This window comes from Ochotona princeps, chromosome 18, assembly GCF_030435755.1.
Source record: "Ochotona princeps isolate mOchPri1 chromosome 18, mOchPri1.hap1, whole genome shotgun sequence".
In the NCBI taxonomy this organism is placed as follows: Eukaryota; Metazoa; Chordata; class Mammalia; order Lagomorpha; family Ochotonidae; genus Ochotona; species Ochotona princeps.
In genome coordinates this window covers 30,077,658-30,094,607 of record NC_080849.1, presented here as the reverse complement: position 1 = coordinate 30,094,607, position 16,950 = coordinate 30,077,658, and the positions used below count along the sequence as shown (strand labels likewise).

The window sequence follows — 16,950 nt, the reverse complement described above, 5'->3', positions numbered from 1 at the left end:
AGAAAGCTGATTTATCCAACCAAAAAATACATCATCCTCTACTGCAATTAACACACACACCCCATCAGCCCTCACCGTGTCTGTCAAATGGCTAGCAAATACCAGGTGCTCAACAAATAAACAGACCTGTATTCATCTCAGTAGACAGCTCAGGACTAGGAGACAAGTGGCAAGAGGGCATAATGAGCCACCATCCTTCATATTATTAATCTACATCAGGTACTATTAAACTGATCTGAGGTATAATTCAACATTTCACAACCTGACAACTTTTAGGGAGTTGAGTAACCCCATCAGGATTCCTCTTGGGAGAGTTCCTTCAGGATCTCTGCGGCATTCTTAGACTCACTGGGAAGGTACACACATTGGCAGATATATCGGGGTAGGGAGAGGAGTGAAAGGAATAATGATGAGAATCATCCAGAAATGGGCTGGACATTTCCAGGAAATACGTACCATTCTTTAAAAAAAAAAAGACCTGGGTGGAAATTCTCTTCCGTCTGGGGCTAGCACTGTGAGTTAAGCCGCCACTTGCGACAGTTGGAGCAAAGGATCAGTCAGAGTTCCAAGCTGCTCTGTTTCCAATTCCAGCTTTCGGTTAATGCTCTGGAAAAGCAGTGGAAGACGGCCCAAGTGCTAGACCCCCTGCCACCCGTGGGGACACTAGGATAGAGTTCCAGGCTCCTGGCTTTGGCCTGGCCCAGCCCTAGCTGTTGCAGTCATCTGGGGAGTGAACCAGCAAAAGTACCATGTCATGGTCTCTCTCCATCACCCTGCCTTTCAATTAAATACATCTTAAAACAATTCTTTTCTTCCATTCAACAGTCCCAAGTATCTCTTTGTGTTTCTTCTCCTGTAATACTGACCTAGACTGGAGAGACAGAAAGCCCACTCTCACGGAAATCCTGTCTTCTGTGCAGTCTCAGCCTCAAGTGAACTCTTTGCATTTCACCGTGACAGGCTTAAACTCGGGTGTGTGTTCTCTGATGCTGCATAAGGCCTGACCTATGCCTGAATGTTTTCATGCACTCAGTGCATTCATAAGGCTTCTCCCCAGTGTGGATTCTCTGGTGCTGCGTGAGAGCTGAGCTCTGATTGAAGCACTTGCCACATTCATTACATTCATAAGGTTTTTCTCCAGTGTGAATTCGCTGATGCTCAATAAGGATAGAGCTCCTACCAAAAGCCTTACCACATTCAAAACACTCATAGCCTTTGTCCCCAGTGTGAGTCTTCTTATGCTGAATAAGGGCCGAGTTCCGGCTGAAAGCTCTTCCACATTCACTACATTCATAAGGTTTCTCTCCCGTGTGAATTCTCCGGTGCCGAACGAGCTCTGAGCTGCCCCTGAAAGCTCTTCCACACTCACAACATTTATAGGGTTTCTCACCACTGTGGATTCTTTGATGTCTAACAAGATCTGAGCTCAAACTGAAGGCTTTGCCACATTCTTTACATGCATAAGGTCTCTCTCCAGTATGAATTCTCTGATGTCTGATCAGCTTTGAGCTCTGGCCAAAGGCTTTCCCACATTCAAAGCATGCATAGAGCTTCTCCCCAGTGTGAGTCCTCGGGTGTCTGTTTGAGTTCAGACTGAGATTCCCTTTACTCTTATTATTCTCAGTGATGCTCTGCTCCATGGGGATTTTCTGATAGAAAGTTTCCAGGCTGATTTGTTGTTCCTGAGAGGTGAATGAACTCATCTTGCTCCTTGCAGCATTTCCCAAAACTTCCTCTCCAATCTGCCCTGAAGTTTCCCCAGGAAGTCTTTCTAAAGATGTCACAGCTGCTGATGCTACACATTCAACAGTTTCTCGTTGTGTTGGCAACACTTTGTCAACCACCATCTCGTCATCTAAAAATGTGAATAAGAAATGCAGTGTCATTTATTCAGGCTGAAGTAAAGGAAATTGTTGTAGCAGACACAGAAATAAACCAAATGAAAATGTATTTATAGGCCTGGTTCAGTAGCCTAGTGGTTAAAGTCCTCACCTTGCATGTGCCAGGATCCCATAAGGGCACTGGTTCGTATCTCAGCTCCACTTCCCTTCTAGCTCCCTGCTTTTGGCCTAGGAAAGCAGTAGAGTACAGCCTAAGGCCTTGGAACCCTGCACTCATATAGGAGACCATGAGGAAGCTCCTGGCTGCTGGCTTTGGATCAGCTCAGCTCCGACCACTGCAACCACTTGGGGAATGAACCAGCAGATGGAAGATCTTTCTGTCTCTGCTTCTCTCTATAAATCTGACTTTCCAATAAAAATAAATAAATCTTTATTAAAAAAAAGGAAAAAAATGTACTTACATATTAACAGGAAAATCCTTAAACTGATTTTCTAATATAAAAAAATTTAGAGAAGTGGTCTGGATTGGTGGGAGGGATGGTGATAAAAAGCAGGCAACTGCAAACTGGCACATGAGATTCCAGGGCTGAAGCTTCTGGTCTCATGTAATGTGCCCGTCTTATTTCTAGATTTCTAGTAACACAACAAGAGCCTACCAGAGACAGATGCAGGAAGTTCAGTTGTTTGAGAGGGAGAAAGCTAAAAAACTGCTAGGTTCTCTCATCTCCCTCCAAAATTCGCTGAGCTTCCATGGATTTTACAAGCTCACAGCACTATGTAAAGCCATGGAGTCGATCACAGGGTCAGACGGGAACCACACAAAGACACTTAGTATCAAAGTCTCACATATTTTCCTTATATTTGTCTTCCTTATTGGAAAGAAGCAGGGCCACAGATGCAATGAAATAACATTTCCATCATTTAATATGGCTTTGGGGAGGTCATGTTTTTACGTAGAAATAAGTATTTCCTCCTAGTATTTTTTGAGTTCGCAACACTTCAAACAGGGCAGACTGTCACAGTGAATACCCAACAAGATAAGACAGACCTGCCCAGCTCTTTCCCCATTCCTTGCCAGATGTCACAGAAGCACACCATCATCTCAGACTAAGGCTGAACTCAAGTTCATACTGTCCTTGGACTTAGTCAGAAATTTAAATAATCAAAGGCTGTGTCTGCTCAAAGAAAATAGATTTTTAAAGATTTAGTTATTTTTACTGGGAAGTCAGATATACAGAGAGAAGGAAAGACAGAAAGAAAGATCTTCCATCTGCTAGTTCACTCCTCAAGTGGCTACAATGGCTGGAGCTGAGCTGATCCAAAACCAGGAGCTTCTTCCAGGTCTCCCATGCAGGTCCCAAGGCTTTGGGCCATTCTGCACTGCTTTCCCAGGCCACAAGCAGAGCTGGAAGGGAAGTGGAGCAGCCAGGACATGAGCCAGTGCCCATATGCAATCCTGGCACATGCAAGACACCAGGCTACTGCACTAGGCCCTCAAAAGAAAATATTTATGAAATAGTATCCTACTATATGACAGAGGTAGGAAAATAAGCACTCAACTGGTTAAAATCAGAGACATGACTAACGAAAAATTTTCTCAAGACAGTGAATATTGTCTACGGCCATACCACCCTGAACGCACCCGATCTCGTCAAGACAGTGAATATTACAAAAAATATAAAATGTTGATGTTATTGTACATGCAGAAAAGTAACAGTTGAGACCACAGAAAAAATTTAAACCTTGGATATACTAATGAGGAAAATAATATTTAATTTTTTAAAAAATTTATTTGATCAGGGAGAGAGACACAAAGAGAAAGCTCCAATCCCATTTCTCTCCCTAAGAGCCAGCAACAGGCAGGGCTGAAGCCAAAACCTGGAGCTGGGAACACAACCCAGACCTTCCACATGAACAGCACAGAGAAGCCAGCCGGCAGTCAGAGTTCCCTACATACCCCCTGCTATTCCTATCTATTCACTGACCTACTTGAGCTGAAACTATTTTAACTGAGGACATGGATTTTTTTTAAACATATTTTTATTGCATTTCATTTTTTTAAATTAATTACATTGCATTATGTGATACATTTTTTATGCACTGGGATTCCCCCCGCCCCTCCCCAAGCCCTCCCCCCACGGCGGATTGCTCCACCTTGTTGCATTTCCATAGTTCAAATTCAGTTGACATTCTTTCATTGGAGGTATTTACCAAGCATAAAGTCCAGCATCTTATTGTCCTGGTAAGTTCAATGGTTTCTTGGTGGGACCATCTTTGGTCTGAAGGTAGAGCTGGCAGAGTATCATCCCAATCAATTAAAAGCCCCAACATAATATTTCCAATCATTTACAACATTATGGCATTAACTGACATGGTATTGATTAACCAATATGTTAATAGGAAAATGCAAGGTTCTCAACCACAACCTGTGACTTCTTCATAGACATTTCAATTTTGGTTTATATTCAACCATGTTCTATACACCTTAAAATGGCTTAGATTGCTATTCAGCTGTCTCATGCCTATTTTAATTTTAGTATTTAGCAGTTTATAGCACTGAAGCATGTTTTCGCTGAACCTGGCTGTTTTTCAGGTGGTCTAACTCTATAATTCTAACAGGATATACGTCAACAGTTTAGGTGAGCATGTTTAGGAGGGGTGTGCAGAGAAATCTTCCATACCCCAGTGAGGAGTAACTACTCTTTGTGTCCCACCCAGTGAGTTATAAGTGCATCCCCACTGACCGTTTCCTGTCTGGTTCTAAGCTTTCCTTGTTGTTCTCTAGGACATGGATTTTAACTGCACATTATCAAATATGATTTTATCCTAATGCTGTGCAGATTTTCCCTCTGCTCACCTAGTCTTACTTTACAAATACAATGCTGCTTTCCTTTAGCTGCTCCAGTGGTCTGAGTGTTTGTGTCCTCCCAAAATTCATACATTGAAATCCTAACAGCCAAGGTGATGGTAACAGCAGGTGATTAGGTGGCAAAGCCCTCATGAATGGGATGAGTCCCCATATAAAATAGGCTTGTTCACCCATTCTATCTAGTGAGGACATACTGCGAAGATATCATGTTTTAAAAATACTGGCCCTCAACAAATACCAAATTGGCCAGCATCTTGATCTTGGACTTTCAGTCTCTAGAACTATAAGGAATAAGCTTGTTTATCAGATACCTGGCTTGAGGCATTTTATTAAAGCAGCCTGAACCAGGTAAGACAACTTGTAAACACCTACAGTTGTCCCCTTCTCTGATGACTGGTCTTGGCTGATGGAGGCTACCAGGGGCATTTAACTAGCAGATGAAAATCTAGCTCCATTTTTCTGTCTGCCTTTGTCTTTCAAATGAGTTAGACAAAAAAAGCACAGTAAATTTTGTCCCTTAAGATGTAAAAAGTAATCTAGCCTAAATGATTTACAAATATATCTGCCTCAAGGCAGGGGACTTGAGATAATTTTATGAAATGAGCTCTAACGTAGTTCATGCCTGGTGCAGAAGGTATTTAAGAGGTTAAGCGTGGGAACGTGGCACACATGGGAAGGCTGTCTGAGAATCTCCCAGGAGACTCGGAGGATGATCAGTACCATATCTCTGGGGAATCCCTAGGATCCAAAGTTTGGCCCTCGGGTCTATGTCCTCACACATCTTCATCCTATCACCATGACTAGATTTACCTCCTGGGGTATATTCTCATTAACCAAGCTCATGAAACTGAGCAGTAAAACCAGAATGAGAGTTAATGGGTAATGTGAGCATCACACAGATCAGACTGAACCAATATATTTACATATGGCTGAGCTTCATGGGAAGTGAAAAGCTTACTTGGCGAAGATACGATCAGAAGGGTACTTAGATCTAACAAAAGTTGAATAAGAGAACGTCACTAAGCCCGATGACCCTGGCAGGAGAATAAGCAAAGTTCATTCAGTTGTGATCCTCGGCATCTGTGACACCCATCAATGTACTGTCTCCCCCGCCCGGTCCTGCAAGGGACACTGCACACTGTGCCTTGCCAACCAGCACACTGCGTGCTTTATCAGGAGCCCCTGGAGGGCTCTGCAGGAAGAAGGCCCTGCCATGCTCCTCCCACTGATTCTCAGCATGTGAGAAACCCAGCAGTGCACACCTCGGTGAGTTTCCAAGACTTCATCTCCACCACTGGTGTCACAGCAAGCTCAGAGCCACCTCCCCTCCACACGGGGGCTTCCGTCTCCCTGCAGAGTGGCTCCTCGGCAAGTTCTGCCCCTCCGACCTTCAGTGTACACTAGTCGGTGGCTGTGGCTCCGCCCTTTCCAACCAGCCCTGGAGCCCAGCCTTGGCCAGGGATGGCAAGGTTTGCTGCCGTGTTCCTCTCTTAGGTGTTTTCCCTTCACCCTAGAGACTCCTTGGATCTATACGAAACAATGCTTTGGCTTTTTGATATACCACTTAGTAGTAAATTCCATGTCATAGTTCATGGTTCTTAATATTAAACTTTCACTGTTTAAGTCCTCCTTTAGTTGCTGTTACTGATACAACATTCATCTCCATCTTAGGAGCTACCCTGCCTCATAGGTCACAAAAAAAAAGTAGAATATTAGACCCGGTGCGGTAGCCTAGTGGCTCAAATCCTCACCTTGTATGGGCCAGCATCCCATATGGGCACTGGTTTGTATCCCAGATGCCCTCCAGATTCCCATCCAGCTCCCTCCTTGTGGCCTGAGAGAGCAGTAGGGGATGGCTCAAAGCCTTGGGACCCTGACCCACACAGGAGACCTGGAAGAAGCTCCTGGCTCCTGGCTTCAGATCAGCTTCAGCCATTGCAGCTGCTTGGAGAGTGAATCAGTGCACAGAATATCTTTATTTCTCCTTCTCTCTGCAACTCTGCCTTTCCAATAAAAAAAAAAAAATCTTTTTTTAAAAAAAAGCTGAATGTGGACCCAGCGTGGTGGCCTAGCAGCTAAAGTCCTCGCTGTGAACGCGCCGGGACCCCGTATGGGCGCTGGTTCTAATCCCAGCAGCTCCACTTCCCATCCAGCTCCCTGCTTGTGGCCTGGGAAAGCAGTCGAGGACAACCCAAAGCCTTGGGACCCTGCGCCCGCATGGGAGACCTGGAGGAGATTCGTGGTTCCTGGCTTTGGATCGGCACAGCACCGGCCGTTGCAGTCACTTGGGGAGTGAATCATCGGACAGAAGATCTTCTGATCTGTCTCTCCTCCTCTCTGTACATCTCACTTTGTAATAAAAATAAATAAATCTTTTAAAAAATAAAATAAAAGGTGAAAGATTTATAAAAAAAAGTTGAATGTTGGTCTTTGAATATTATGGATATTGGTAGACAATTCTATTAGGTAGCTTAATTCTTAATGATACTGGAATTTCAGATTTGTGGCAGAACAAATGGAGGAATATTTCTAGGTCAAGGACCGTCCCTGGGTACCCACCATTAAGTATCTGTCCTGGAGAACCACGGCCTAGACGGTAGCCCTCACCTCCACCCGCAAGCCCAGACAGCTTGGGCTCCTCACCTCTGGCTCGGCCAGCCTGGGGCTCCCCGCTGTCCAGGGCCTGCTGTGGGCTACCCAGAGGCTTCAGTGCTCCCAGGGATATCACTTCCTTCCAGGCCATTTCCTGGCCACAAGCTGCATCCTAGGAGTAATCAAGTACGGGCACTGTGATTCTGAGGATACACAAGAGGAAAACCCCTAGAGTAACAAAGCAGGAACAGAAGCAATGAGAAATTCATTTAGCTGGTTAGAAAACAGCAGGGACAAAAGCTCTAGAGACCCAACTTGCACAGAATCCTGAGAGCCAAATCACTGACCCTCAGCATTTCAACAGGCAAGGAAGCCTACTTCTCACCTGCTGCCTCGGCTCGTCCAGTTCTTTCTCCAGCTCCTCCAGCAGGGTCACGGCCTCCTCTCCACTGGCTGGCTGACGCTCGTGCACCCAGCTCTGCAGCTCCTCCGGCAGGATGGCCAGGAACTGCTCCAGCACCAGCAGCTCCAGGATCTGCTGCTTGGTGTGCACCTCGGGCCTCAGCCAGCGCTGGCAGAGCTCGCGGAGCCGGCCCAGAGCCTCCCGGGGCCCTGTGGAGTCGGAGTAAGCGAACTGCCTGAAGTGCTGGCGGAAGGTATCCTGGCTCCAGCAGTTTCCTTGAACACCAAAGTCTTGTTCCCAAACATATTTCTCTTCTTCCACCTTCACAATTCTAAATCCATCTAGTTCTTTCGGAGCATGGTAGGCCACAACTGTGGCCTCACCCGACATTGTGGGTCCAGAGTCTGAAAAGGTTGCTCAGTGGAGGCAGGCAGGAAATAGAGGCTGTTGTCCCAGCCAATTGCTTCCTCCGGAATTTCAACTCTTCAGGGTGTGCCTGAGGGGGTCAGGGCTCAGGTTACACAATGCAAGTGCTTGGATTTAAATACAGATTCTGGAAGGCCAATTGTCAGATAATGTCACACCAAAGAAAACTGACTACATACACATTTATACATGATTCAGGGTATTTTCAGGATGTGAAATAGAAAATATTAACATGAGGGCTGGTTCCGTGGTATAGTAGGCTAAGCTTTCACCTGTGGGCACTGGTTGTGTCCCCGCTACTCCACTTCCCGTACAGCTCTCTGCTTGTGGCCTGGGAAAGCAGCGGAGGATGCTCCAGGTCTTGGTTCCCCTGTACCCATGTGGGAGACCAGGAAGATCCCAGCTTCTGGCCTTAGACCAGCCCAGCTCCAGCCACTGTGGCCATGTGGGAAATGAACCAGCAGATGGAAGATCACTCTTGTTCTTGCTCTTGCTCTCTGTCTCTGCCTTCCAAATAAAAATAAATCTTTAAAATTAACATGGTCAAAATTAACCTTTTAGTACTGCTGTTAGAAAACATTTGAGATAGTAAATGGTGCTCACAGAAAGCAAGAAAAACACTGAATATATCATGATGTGTCAGAATAACAACTATGATCTTATTAAGTAGTAGCTAGATATTTAAATATTATAAAATATTCCTAACAACTCGATTAAGAACAATCACAATCATGTTCGCTTGCAGAATGAGGCTATGTCCAAATGAGATGCACAGCCAGTCAGCCACAGACCCAAGCTAGGCAACAGGGCTTCCCCAAAGAAGGAAAGTTACACTAAATCCCTACTGTGTGCCAGGCACTTGGCAAATACTATTTTCTTACAGGACTGATTGATTGACTGATTGATTTGAAAGGCAGTTACAAAGAGAGAGACAGAGGAAATGATCTTCCACCCACTGGTTCATTCCCCGAATGGCCCCAACAGTTACAGCTGCACTGGTTCAAAGCCAAGACCTGCTGGCAGCAAGAAGCTTCTCCCGTGCTTCTCACATGGGTGGAGGGGCCCAAGGATTTGGACCAGTTTTTGCTATTTTCCCAGGGATATTTATTTTGTACGAAGCTGGATCAGAAACGGAGCGGCTAGGGCTTAAACCAGCACCTATCTGGGATATTGGTTCAAGCCACAGGCAAAGGCTTAGCCTACCAGGCCATGTATTTGACTAGGTCTTGACAATTACACGTTGAGGTGGCTAGCATCCCATTTCACAGACAAGGAATCTGAGCTTCCTGAGAGTCCCATAATGCTTCCTAGGCCCTAGCTTGGACACCAGCATGGTCACCAGAAGAGCCCAACGTTCCCCAGCTCTAAAGCATTCGCCTTTGTTATCACAGACTGGGTGAATCAGCAGCTTAACCCACCGAACCACAACACACGCCCTTCCCCCAAGAGCATTTTTCTCTTTGTCAGAATATAAATTTTAGAAGGATTATTTATCTGATTAATGCTTGTCCTGTCCATCATTAGGCCATAAGCTTCATCAATCTACTGTAATTTCATCACTTAAGCCTTACAGGGCACATGGTACATGACATAGATTAAAAAAAAAAAAAAAAAAAAAAAAGTGTCACTGAAGTAAAACAAGAATTTCAAGGAGGTAGTGATCAACACCATCAAATACCTAGTAAACACCAAAAAATGTCCCCTAAGAACTTTTCCCGCCACAGAGGGGATCCAGCACACAGAAAGTGCACCAGGGGGCGCGGTGCCGTGGACTAGCCGTTGAATTCCTCACCTTGAACACACCTGGATCCCATATAGGCAGCAGTTCTAATCCAGGAAGCTCCATTTCCCACCCAGCTCCCTGCTTGTGGCCTGGGAAAACAGTCGAGAATGGCCCAAAGCCTTGGGATCCTGCACCCAGAGGAAGTTCCAGGCTCCTGGCTTCAGATCAGCAGAAAACTGACCACTGCAGTCACTTGGGGGGTGAACCATAGGATGGAAGCTCTTTCTCTCTGTATATCTGACTTTGTAATAAAAACAAATAAAACTTAAAAAAAAAAAAAAAAAGTGCACCAGCATCCCCTGCAGTGACTCAGTGGCTAGATCCTCGCCTTGTACCTGCCAGTATCCCATATAGGTACTGGTTCATATCCCAGCTGCTCCACATCCCATCCCAAGCTCCCTGCTGGTGGCCTGGGAGAGGAACAGAGAATGACCCAAAGCCTTGGAACCCTGTACCCACGTGGGAGACCCAGAAGAGGCTCTTTGCTCCTGACTTTGGGTCAGCTCAGCTATAGCCACTGCAGCCACTTGAGGAGTGAACCTGTGAATGGAAGATCTTTCTCTCTCCTTCTCTGCAAATCTGCTTCTCCAATAAAAATAAGTAAATCTTTTAAAAATCTTTTAAAAATCTTTTATAAGATTTACTTATTTTTATTGGAAAGGCGGATATGCAGAGAGGAGCAGAGACAGAGGAAGATCTTCCATCCAATGGTTCTCTCCCCAAGTGGCTGCAAAGGCTGGAGCTGAGCCAATGCAAAGCCAGGAGCAAAGAGCCTCTTCTGGGTCTCCCACGTGGGTGCAAGGTCTCAAAGCTTTGGGCCATCCTCGACTGCATTCCCAAGACACAAGCAGGGAGCTGGATGCGAAGTGAAGCTGCCAGGATTAGAACCAGTGCCCATATGGGATCCTGGCATGTTCAGGGCAAGGACTTTAGCCGCTACACTATCATGCCAGGCCCATTTAGTAAAGCTTAAAAAAAAAATTTTTTTTAACGGGGGGGTTGGAGGGAGCAACCAGCTCTGGAATCAGGGGATCTAGTTTAGAATCCGAGGAAAGCCTCTTCCTGAGTGACATCAGTCACCCTAGGGAATCTCTGAGCTTCCATTTCTGCTCCTAAAAAAAAGGAGTTAACCTGGCTTTATGGACCTGGAAGCCACATAAGCATCTGAGTAGGGGTGCTTGGTGTGTTTTCATTCTGATATTGTGATCTCTGGGATCTCAAGGACACCAGAGGGACCATGCCATCCAGAGCTAGCCAGTTCTTGGAGACAGCTAACAACTCAAGGGTAAGTGCGCCACTCCTGTGCAAACCAACCAATCCAGAACCCACACCCCTACCCGCCTCCTCCATCGGACCCTTACGCCCAGGACCAGACACCAAACAGCCAGGGACAAATCCTACACTTCACAGCCAAAGAAAGTGAGTCAAACTAACCATCCTAAACCTCCTTACCCCTTCTCAACCATCCCTTCACTTGGAAACCACAATACAGATAACTGCCCACTCTCCCCTCACTCCCAAGGCCTCCTGGTATGGGAAACGGTAACAAACCACCTTTTCAGTGGTCTGATTTCACCATCCTTGACAATTGAACCTACGTTTTAAAGGAAGTTGGCCCAGTGTAGGCATCCAGTGAGTGACACGGGGCAAGGAAAGGGTAAATTCTACATCCAAACCATGGATTCTCACACAGGGATTACAAGGTCAATTTGCCAGGGAGGGGTCAGTCAAAAAAAGCAGGAATCCCAATTTTCCTCTCAGTTCAGAGACGGGAGATTTGAGGAGAGGATCCCCGTGTTTCAGGGCTGAGCGCCCATTTCCTCCTGAGGATGCCAACGTGAGAAAGCCAACTTGTCAGCACGAGAAAGAATCCACACTTTGGGCCAGAGGTCTGGATTTGGGTTTCAGTTGTTGGAGGCGTTTTGAGGCTGCTGAGGTGCCAGACGGTCTCGGGGGACAGGCAATTCACTGGCTCTAGGTGTGTGAGAACAAGCAACACAAAGCGAACCTTCGAGACACTCCTGCGCAGCCCTGCCTGCTGCAGCCCCAGCTGACCAGAACACATCATAATGTGATGGAACAGATTAAGGCTGCTTGCTTACTCACAACAGAAAGCACAGTATCCGATGCAACTGTGTCACTCAAATATCTTTTTTTAAAAAGATTTATTTTTATTGGAAAGTCAGATGTTCAGAGGAGAGACAGAAGTCTTCACCCACTGGTTCAATCCCCCAAAAGACTGCAGTGGCCAGAGCCGAGACTGAGCTAAAGCCAGGAGCCAGGAGCTTCTTCCAGGTCTCCCATGTGGCTGCAGGGTCCCAAGGCTTTGGGCCATTCTCTACTACTTTCCCAGGCCACAAGGAGGGAGCTGGGACGTGAAGTGGACCAGCGGGGAGAAGAACCAGAGCCCATATGGGATACTAGCGCTTTCAGACAGACTAGCCAATTGAGCCATCATGCCAACCCACAATTCATTCTATACTAATAACACTACATAGCATAAATTCAGGAATTGTAACTGATGTCATCTGGGCTGTTCTGAAACTGGATGGTAGGACTGGAGTTCATCCTGTCACATGTGCACTAACCATAAAATCAAAGCATCCCTTCCAAGAGGGCCTGTGCCTTTCACACACTTATTTAACATTTACTGAGTGGGGGCCGGAGGGAAGCCACCCACTGCCCGCAGCACCAGCAATTCACACGACATTGGTTTCTGTCCCGGGGGAGCCCGGAGTCCTTGCAATCCGCACCCAGGTGGGACACCAAGAAGAAGCGCCAGGCTCCTAACCAGCTCAGCTCCAGCTGCTGCAACCATGTACTAGATGATGAATAAGACCCGGTCCTTGCCATTCTGTCGCTTAAAGATGGGGAGAGACGGCCAATAACGGGAAGCCTTCATGATCACCTAGCTAAGCTGTAAGCAGAAGTGCTCTCAGTGATGAAGGCTCTCGCCCTGCCCTCGGAGAGCCCTGCGGTGCCTCGGCTGCACCTCACCCTGCAGCGGTTCACACACCCCAGAGGAGAGCACGCGGGGTAGGGGCAGACAGCGCGCCGGAAGGACGCCTGCAGGGCTGCACGCTCCGCCCACGGCAGAGGCAGGTAGAGGGCTGCGAGCAAACGCCGGGGAGCAAGGCTGAGACCGCCAGGGGATGCTTGGGAAAGGACTGCCCAACTCACCCTGCGCTCCGCTGACTACGGCAGACCTCGGGGAAGGACCGCTTCCGCTGCAATGCCGGAAGTGGGAAAAGGGCGGATTCTAACGCTCTCCTCTAGGAAGCCTGGAGGACTGCTACTCAGTGGCAGTACAGCCTTGCTGCCCAAGCAGTTGACTGAGGATTGAAAGGGGAGAGAGAGGTACACTTAATTACATTAACGTTTATGTATATTTGTTTTATGTTTGTTTACGTTCATATGTATGCATGCATGTTTATGTCTGTATTTATCTTTACGTTTATGTTTATATAAATCAGATGCATATTATATATAAATGTATATTATACTCAGATGGGTATACAAGAGAATTAAAAATAAAATCCAAAGTTTATCATTAGGAGGTGGAAAACTTCATCACACTCCCTGTCTGCAGGCTGTGCAGGATCCTAGAGGCTCCTAGGAATCCTGGCCCAGGAGGGCAAGCTCCAGATGAGGTGTAAGACCACACTGCCATGCAGTGCCAGGCGGTGGTCAGCATTTCCCTGTGCAGTTCGCTGCTGTAGGTGAGCCTTGTCCAGCGACAAGAATGTGGAGAGCCAGGCTGGCCCAGTGTGTCCCCCGTGGGAGACAGAGCCCTGTGCAGAAAAACCCAGGCTTGGTCACCAACTCAGGAAAGAGACCAGGGTCCCCCAGGCAACAGGGAATGGGTTGAGTGAATTCAGTTGTAGGGAGTTTCAAATGCCCAGTCTAGAACCTAGAAGTCTATTAAATAGTAGTCAAGGGCCTCACATGATGGCTCAGTGGCTAAATCCTCCCTTGCAAGCACTGGGATCCCTTATGGCCACAGGTTTCTGTCCCAACTACTACACTTCCCTTCTAGCTCTCCACTTATGGCCTGCGAGAACAATAGAGAATGCCCAAAGCTTGGGACGCTGCACCCACATGGGAAACTTGCAAGAAGCTCCTGGCTCCTGAGTTCGGATCGGCTCAGCTCCAGCCGTTGAGGCCACTCGGGGAGTGAACCAGAGGACGGAAGATCTTTGTCTCTGCTTCTCTCTGTAATCTGCATCCTAAGGCAAAAGTAGAAAGCAGCCAGAAGAGATGAGAGCCGGAGAATAAGTGGTTAGAAGTGTGAATTTCCCAAGTTTTCATCTGAAAATATGATTGCTGATGGGAAAGGGCATTAGACTGCAATAGCAGGGGAGAGAAACTTGTGTTAAATAAGCAGGGAATTGTGCAGTACCAAAGTTGGGGGAGAGGGAGAGAGGTTAGAAGAGCCCCTCAGAGAAGGTATATCCATGTGATTCAGACATACTAAAAAGCAGGAGTGTACTATAAACTACCTAAACATCAAAAATGAAATACTGCAGAACAAATCTGCCCAAAGTCACGAACAAATATGCAAAACACTGGAAAGAACTAGAAAATAGTGCTGAAAGATCTCAATCAATGGAAACATATATGGTGTGCATAGATCAAAGTACTCAGTGTTGCTAAGACATCAATTCTCCCTCAGTTTGAACTATAGGTCCACTCCAGTGTCAACCAAAACCCCAGCTGGCTTTTTGTCAGAAACTGGCAAGTTGACGAGAAAATTCATATGGAAATACATTCAAACTAGAACAGCCAAAACAAAGCCAACCTCAGAGGTTTCACAGTACCAAGTTCAAGCCTTACGACAAAGCTGCTTTCATGACAGGGTGCTGTTGGCCTGGAGACCCTCAGACCAACAGGAAAAGTAAAGAGAAACAGAAACAGGCTCACCCGGTCTGGGCGACTGACACACAGCCAGAGGTCGGAAGGAAACTCAGCGCCTGAGACCGATCCGTGCTGTCCTTGTCCCTTAACGATCACAGGACACCTCAGAGTGGCACCTGTTCCAAAAGGAGATTCGTTGAGCTCCAAGTTTTGAAAGATGAAGAAGTCGAAAGAGCGTGTGCCTGGCTACACACATCTTGTAATCTCCCAGAAGGTCACACTTCTTAAAGACACCACCTCTTAACACAAGTGTCACACAAAAACCAAGCTTCCCACGCACGAGCCTTGGGAATACCAACCACAATACACAGAAACACACAACTGAACTCCGCCCCAAACCTCAGGGTCCAAACTCAAGATGGATTATAGACTTACCGTAAGACCTAAAGCACTAAGCAATTTCTAGAAGAAAAAAGAAAAAAAAAAAGAATAGTATCTCTTGCTAACTTAGATTGGCCACAAATGGTGCACACATGACAGTGAAAGCATGGTCTTGAAAAGAAAAAAATCCTGAGAACCTGAGAGTAATTCATCAAAATGTAAGGCTTCAGGTCTCCAAAACCACAGAAAAAAGAAAAACACAACATATTAGCAAAGCATGTGTCTGATAACAGGCTTGTGTTCACATAGGCAGAAGGGTCTGCACAAACATTTCCCTATAGAATGTACACATGGCATAAAAGCAAACAGAAAATGCTCAATCCACTGTTCATTAGGAATAGATGCAAATTGATGCCACTGTGAGGTGGATAGTGAATTAGTGAGCACAGAGGAAATGAAACTTTCACACTCTGCCAATGGGACTATAGAACTGCCACCAGAACCCTGAGAAAACAAGCAGTGTGGCAGTTTTGTAAAATGTTAAACACATACCCACCACCAGAGGGAAAAAAGTTTACATTCTTGAAAAACTTATAGATGAATGTTAGTCAAGTAAAAAAACACACACACACACACACACACAAACACTACAAATGTCTGTCAACTGAACAAACATCTTGGGCCTGGAGTGGTGGCCCAGTGACTAAATCCTCGCCTCCTACAGGCAGGATCCCATATGGATGCCAGTGTGTCCCAGCGGCTCCACTTCCCATCCAGCTTCCTGCTAGCAGCCTGGGAAAGCAGTCCAGGACGGCCCAAAGCCTAGGGACCTTGGGACCAGCACGTACGTGGAAGACCCAGAAGCTCCTGGCTCCTGGCTTCAGATCAGCTAAGCCACTTGGGGAATGAACCATCGGATGGAAGATCTTTCTATTTCTCCTTCTGTCTGTAAATCTGCCTTTCCAATAAAAATAAAAATAAATCTTACCAAAAAAATAGATAAACAAATTGTGGCATCTACAATACAGGGCCAGGAGGACCTATTCCCGGCCCCAGCCCTCACTTCAGGCCTGTTCTGGGACCTCTTAACCCAAGTCACTTGTCACACTGATATCCTCATTTCCCAAGCTGGTTCCGAGGATGCAGGAACATCTCGCCTTGCCTGGGGTCTCCTCCATCCTCACCTCCTCAGCCCGTCCTCACCCTGACCCTATAGGTAGGAGGACACGAGCTGCAGCGCAAGTCGGCTTCTTAGCAATAGTGCCCCAGCGCTTCCTCCATCGCCAAGCAGAGGCGAAGGGAGCCTCCCGGCAACCCCAAGGTCGCGTCCAGCAGGTAGGGCAGCGGGTCTGAGAGCGCGGCTCCGGGACCGGCTCACGACGGCCCTCGGGGCACGGAGTCCCCAGCCCAGGCAGAGGGCCCGCCAGCGCCGGCAGGGGACTCCTGGGCACTTCACTTGGCGGGGGAGGGCAGGTAAAAAAGGACAGGAAGAAAGTTAGAATGGAAGCACACCTGTGAATCTTTTCAAGCCATGCGGGGTCGGGGGAGGAGGGGACGGGGGTGTCTTATAAAGATACATAACGAAAGACACCCTGTGTGGACAGACAACCTACCTTGTCGCAGAGCGCTCTCCTGGTAAGAGTCCCGCATTCACCTCAGCAACCGGCAGCGGGGGCTGCTGGCAGGTCCCTCGCTGAGGCTCCGCTGGGGACAGCCGCGCGGGTGTCAAGGGGTTAATTCTCAGAGGCCTCCCCTCCCCCTTTCTTCCCCCCGACCCGCACTCTGCGCAGGCGCAGTGACT

General features: G+C 47.1%; 1 protein-coding gene across 3 annotated transcripts; it reads right to left on the bottom strand.

The window, feature by feature from the left end:
- Positions 1-962: 962 nt before the first annotated feature.
- ZSCAN30 (zinc finger and SCAN domain containing 30) lies at positions 963-16,900 on the bottom strand. 3 transcript variants are annotated; one of them, XM_004579698.2, is made up of 4 exons: positions 16,763-16,900; positions 7,688-8,201; positions 7,354-7,474; positions 963-1,855 (listed from the first exon to the last, which is right to left on the bottom strand). In XM_004579698.2, exons 2-4 carry the CDS (start codon positions 8,093-8,095, stop codon positions 963-965), a joined length of 1,422 nt encoding a protein of 473 aa, XP_004579755.2. In that variant the 5' UTR covers positions 8,096-8,201; positions 16,763-16,900. The 3 variants fall into 3 exon arrangements, with proteins under 3 accessions (XP_004579755.2, XP_058532736.1, XP_058532735.1); XM_058676753.1 differs by having other exon boundaries at positions 7,688-7,914; positions 16,763-16,857; XM_058676752.1 differs by lacking the exon at positions 16,763-16,900 and adding an exon at positions 13,095-13,141.
- Between the last annotated feature and the right edge of the window lie 50 nt (positions 16,901-16,950).

What these genes read in the sequence shown, in the direction of transcription:
- ZSCAN30 (XM_004579698.2), bottom strand. Translation starts at nt 8,095, where the DNA reads ATGTCGGGTGAGGCCACAGTTGTGGCCTACCATGCTCCGAAAGAACTA. An exon ending in TGGACGAGCCGAGGCAGCAG is followed by an intron (nt 7,475 to 7,687) that starts GTGAGAAGTAGG and finishes GATTACTCCTAG; the next exon opens with GATGCAGCTTGTGGCCAGGA. An exon ending in CCAGGCTGGCCGAGCCAGAG is followed by an intron (nt 1,856 to 7,353) that starts GTGAGGAGCCCA and finishes TCACATTTTTAG; the next exon opens with ATGACGAGATGGTGGTTGAC.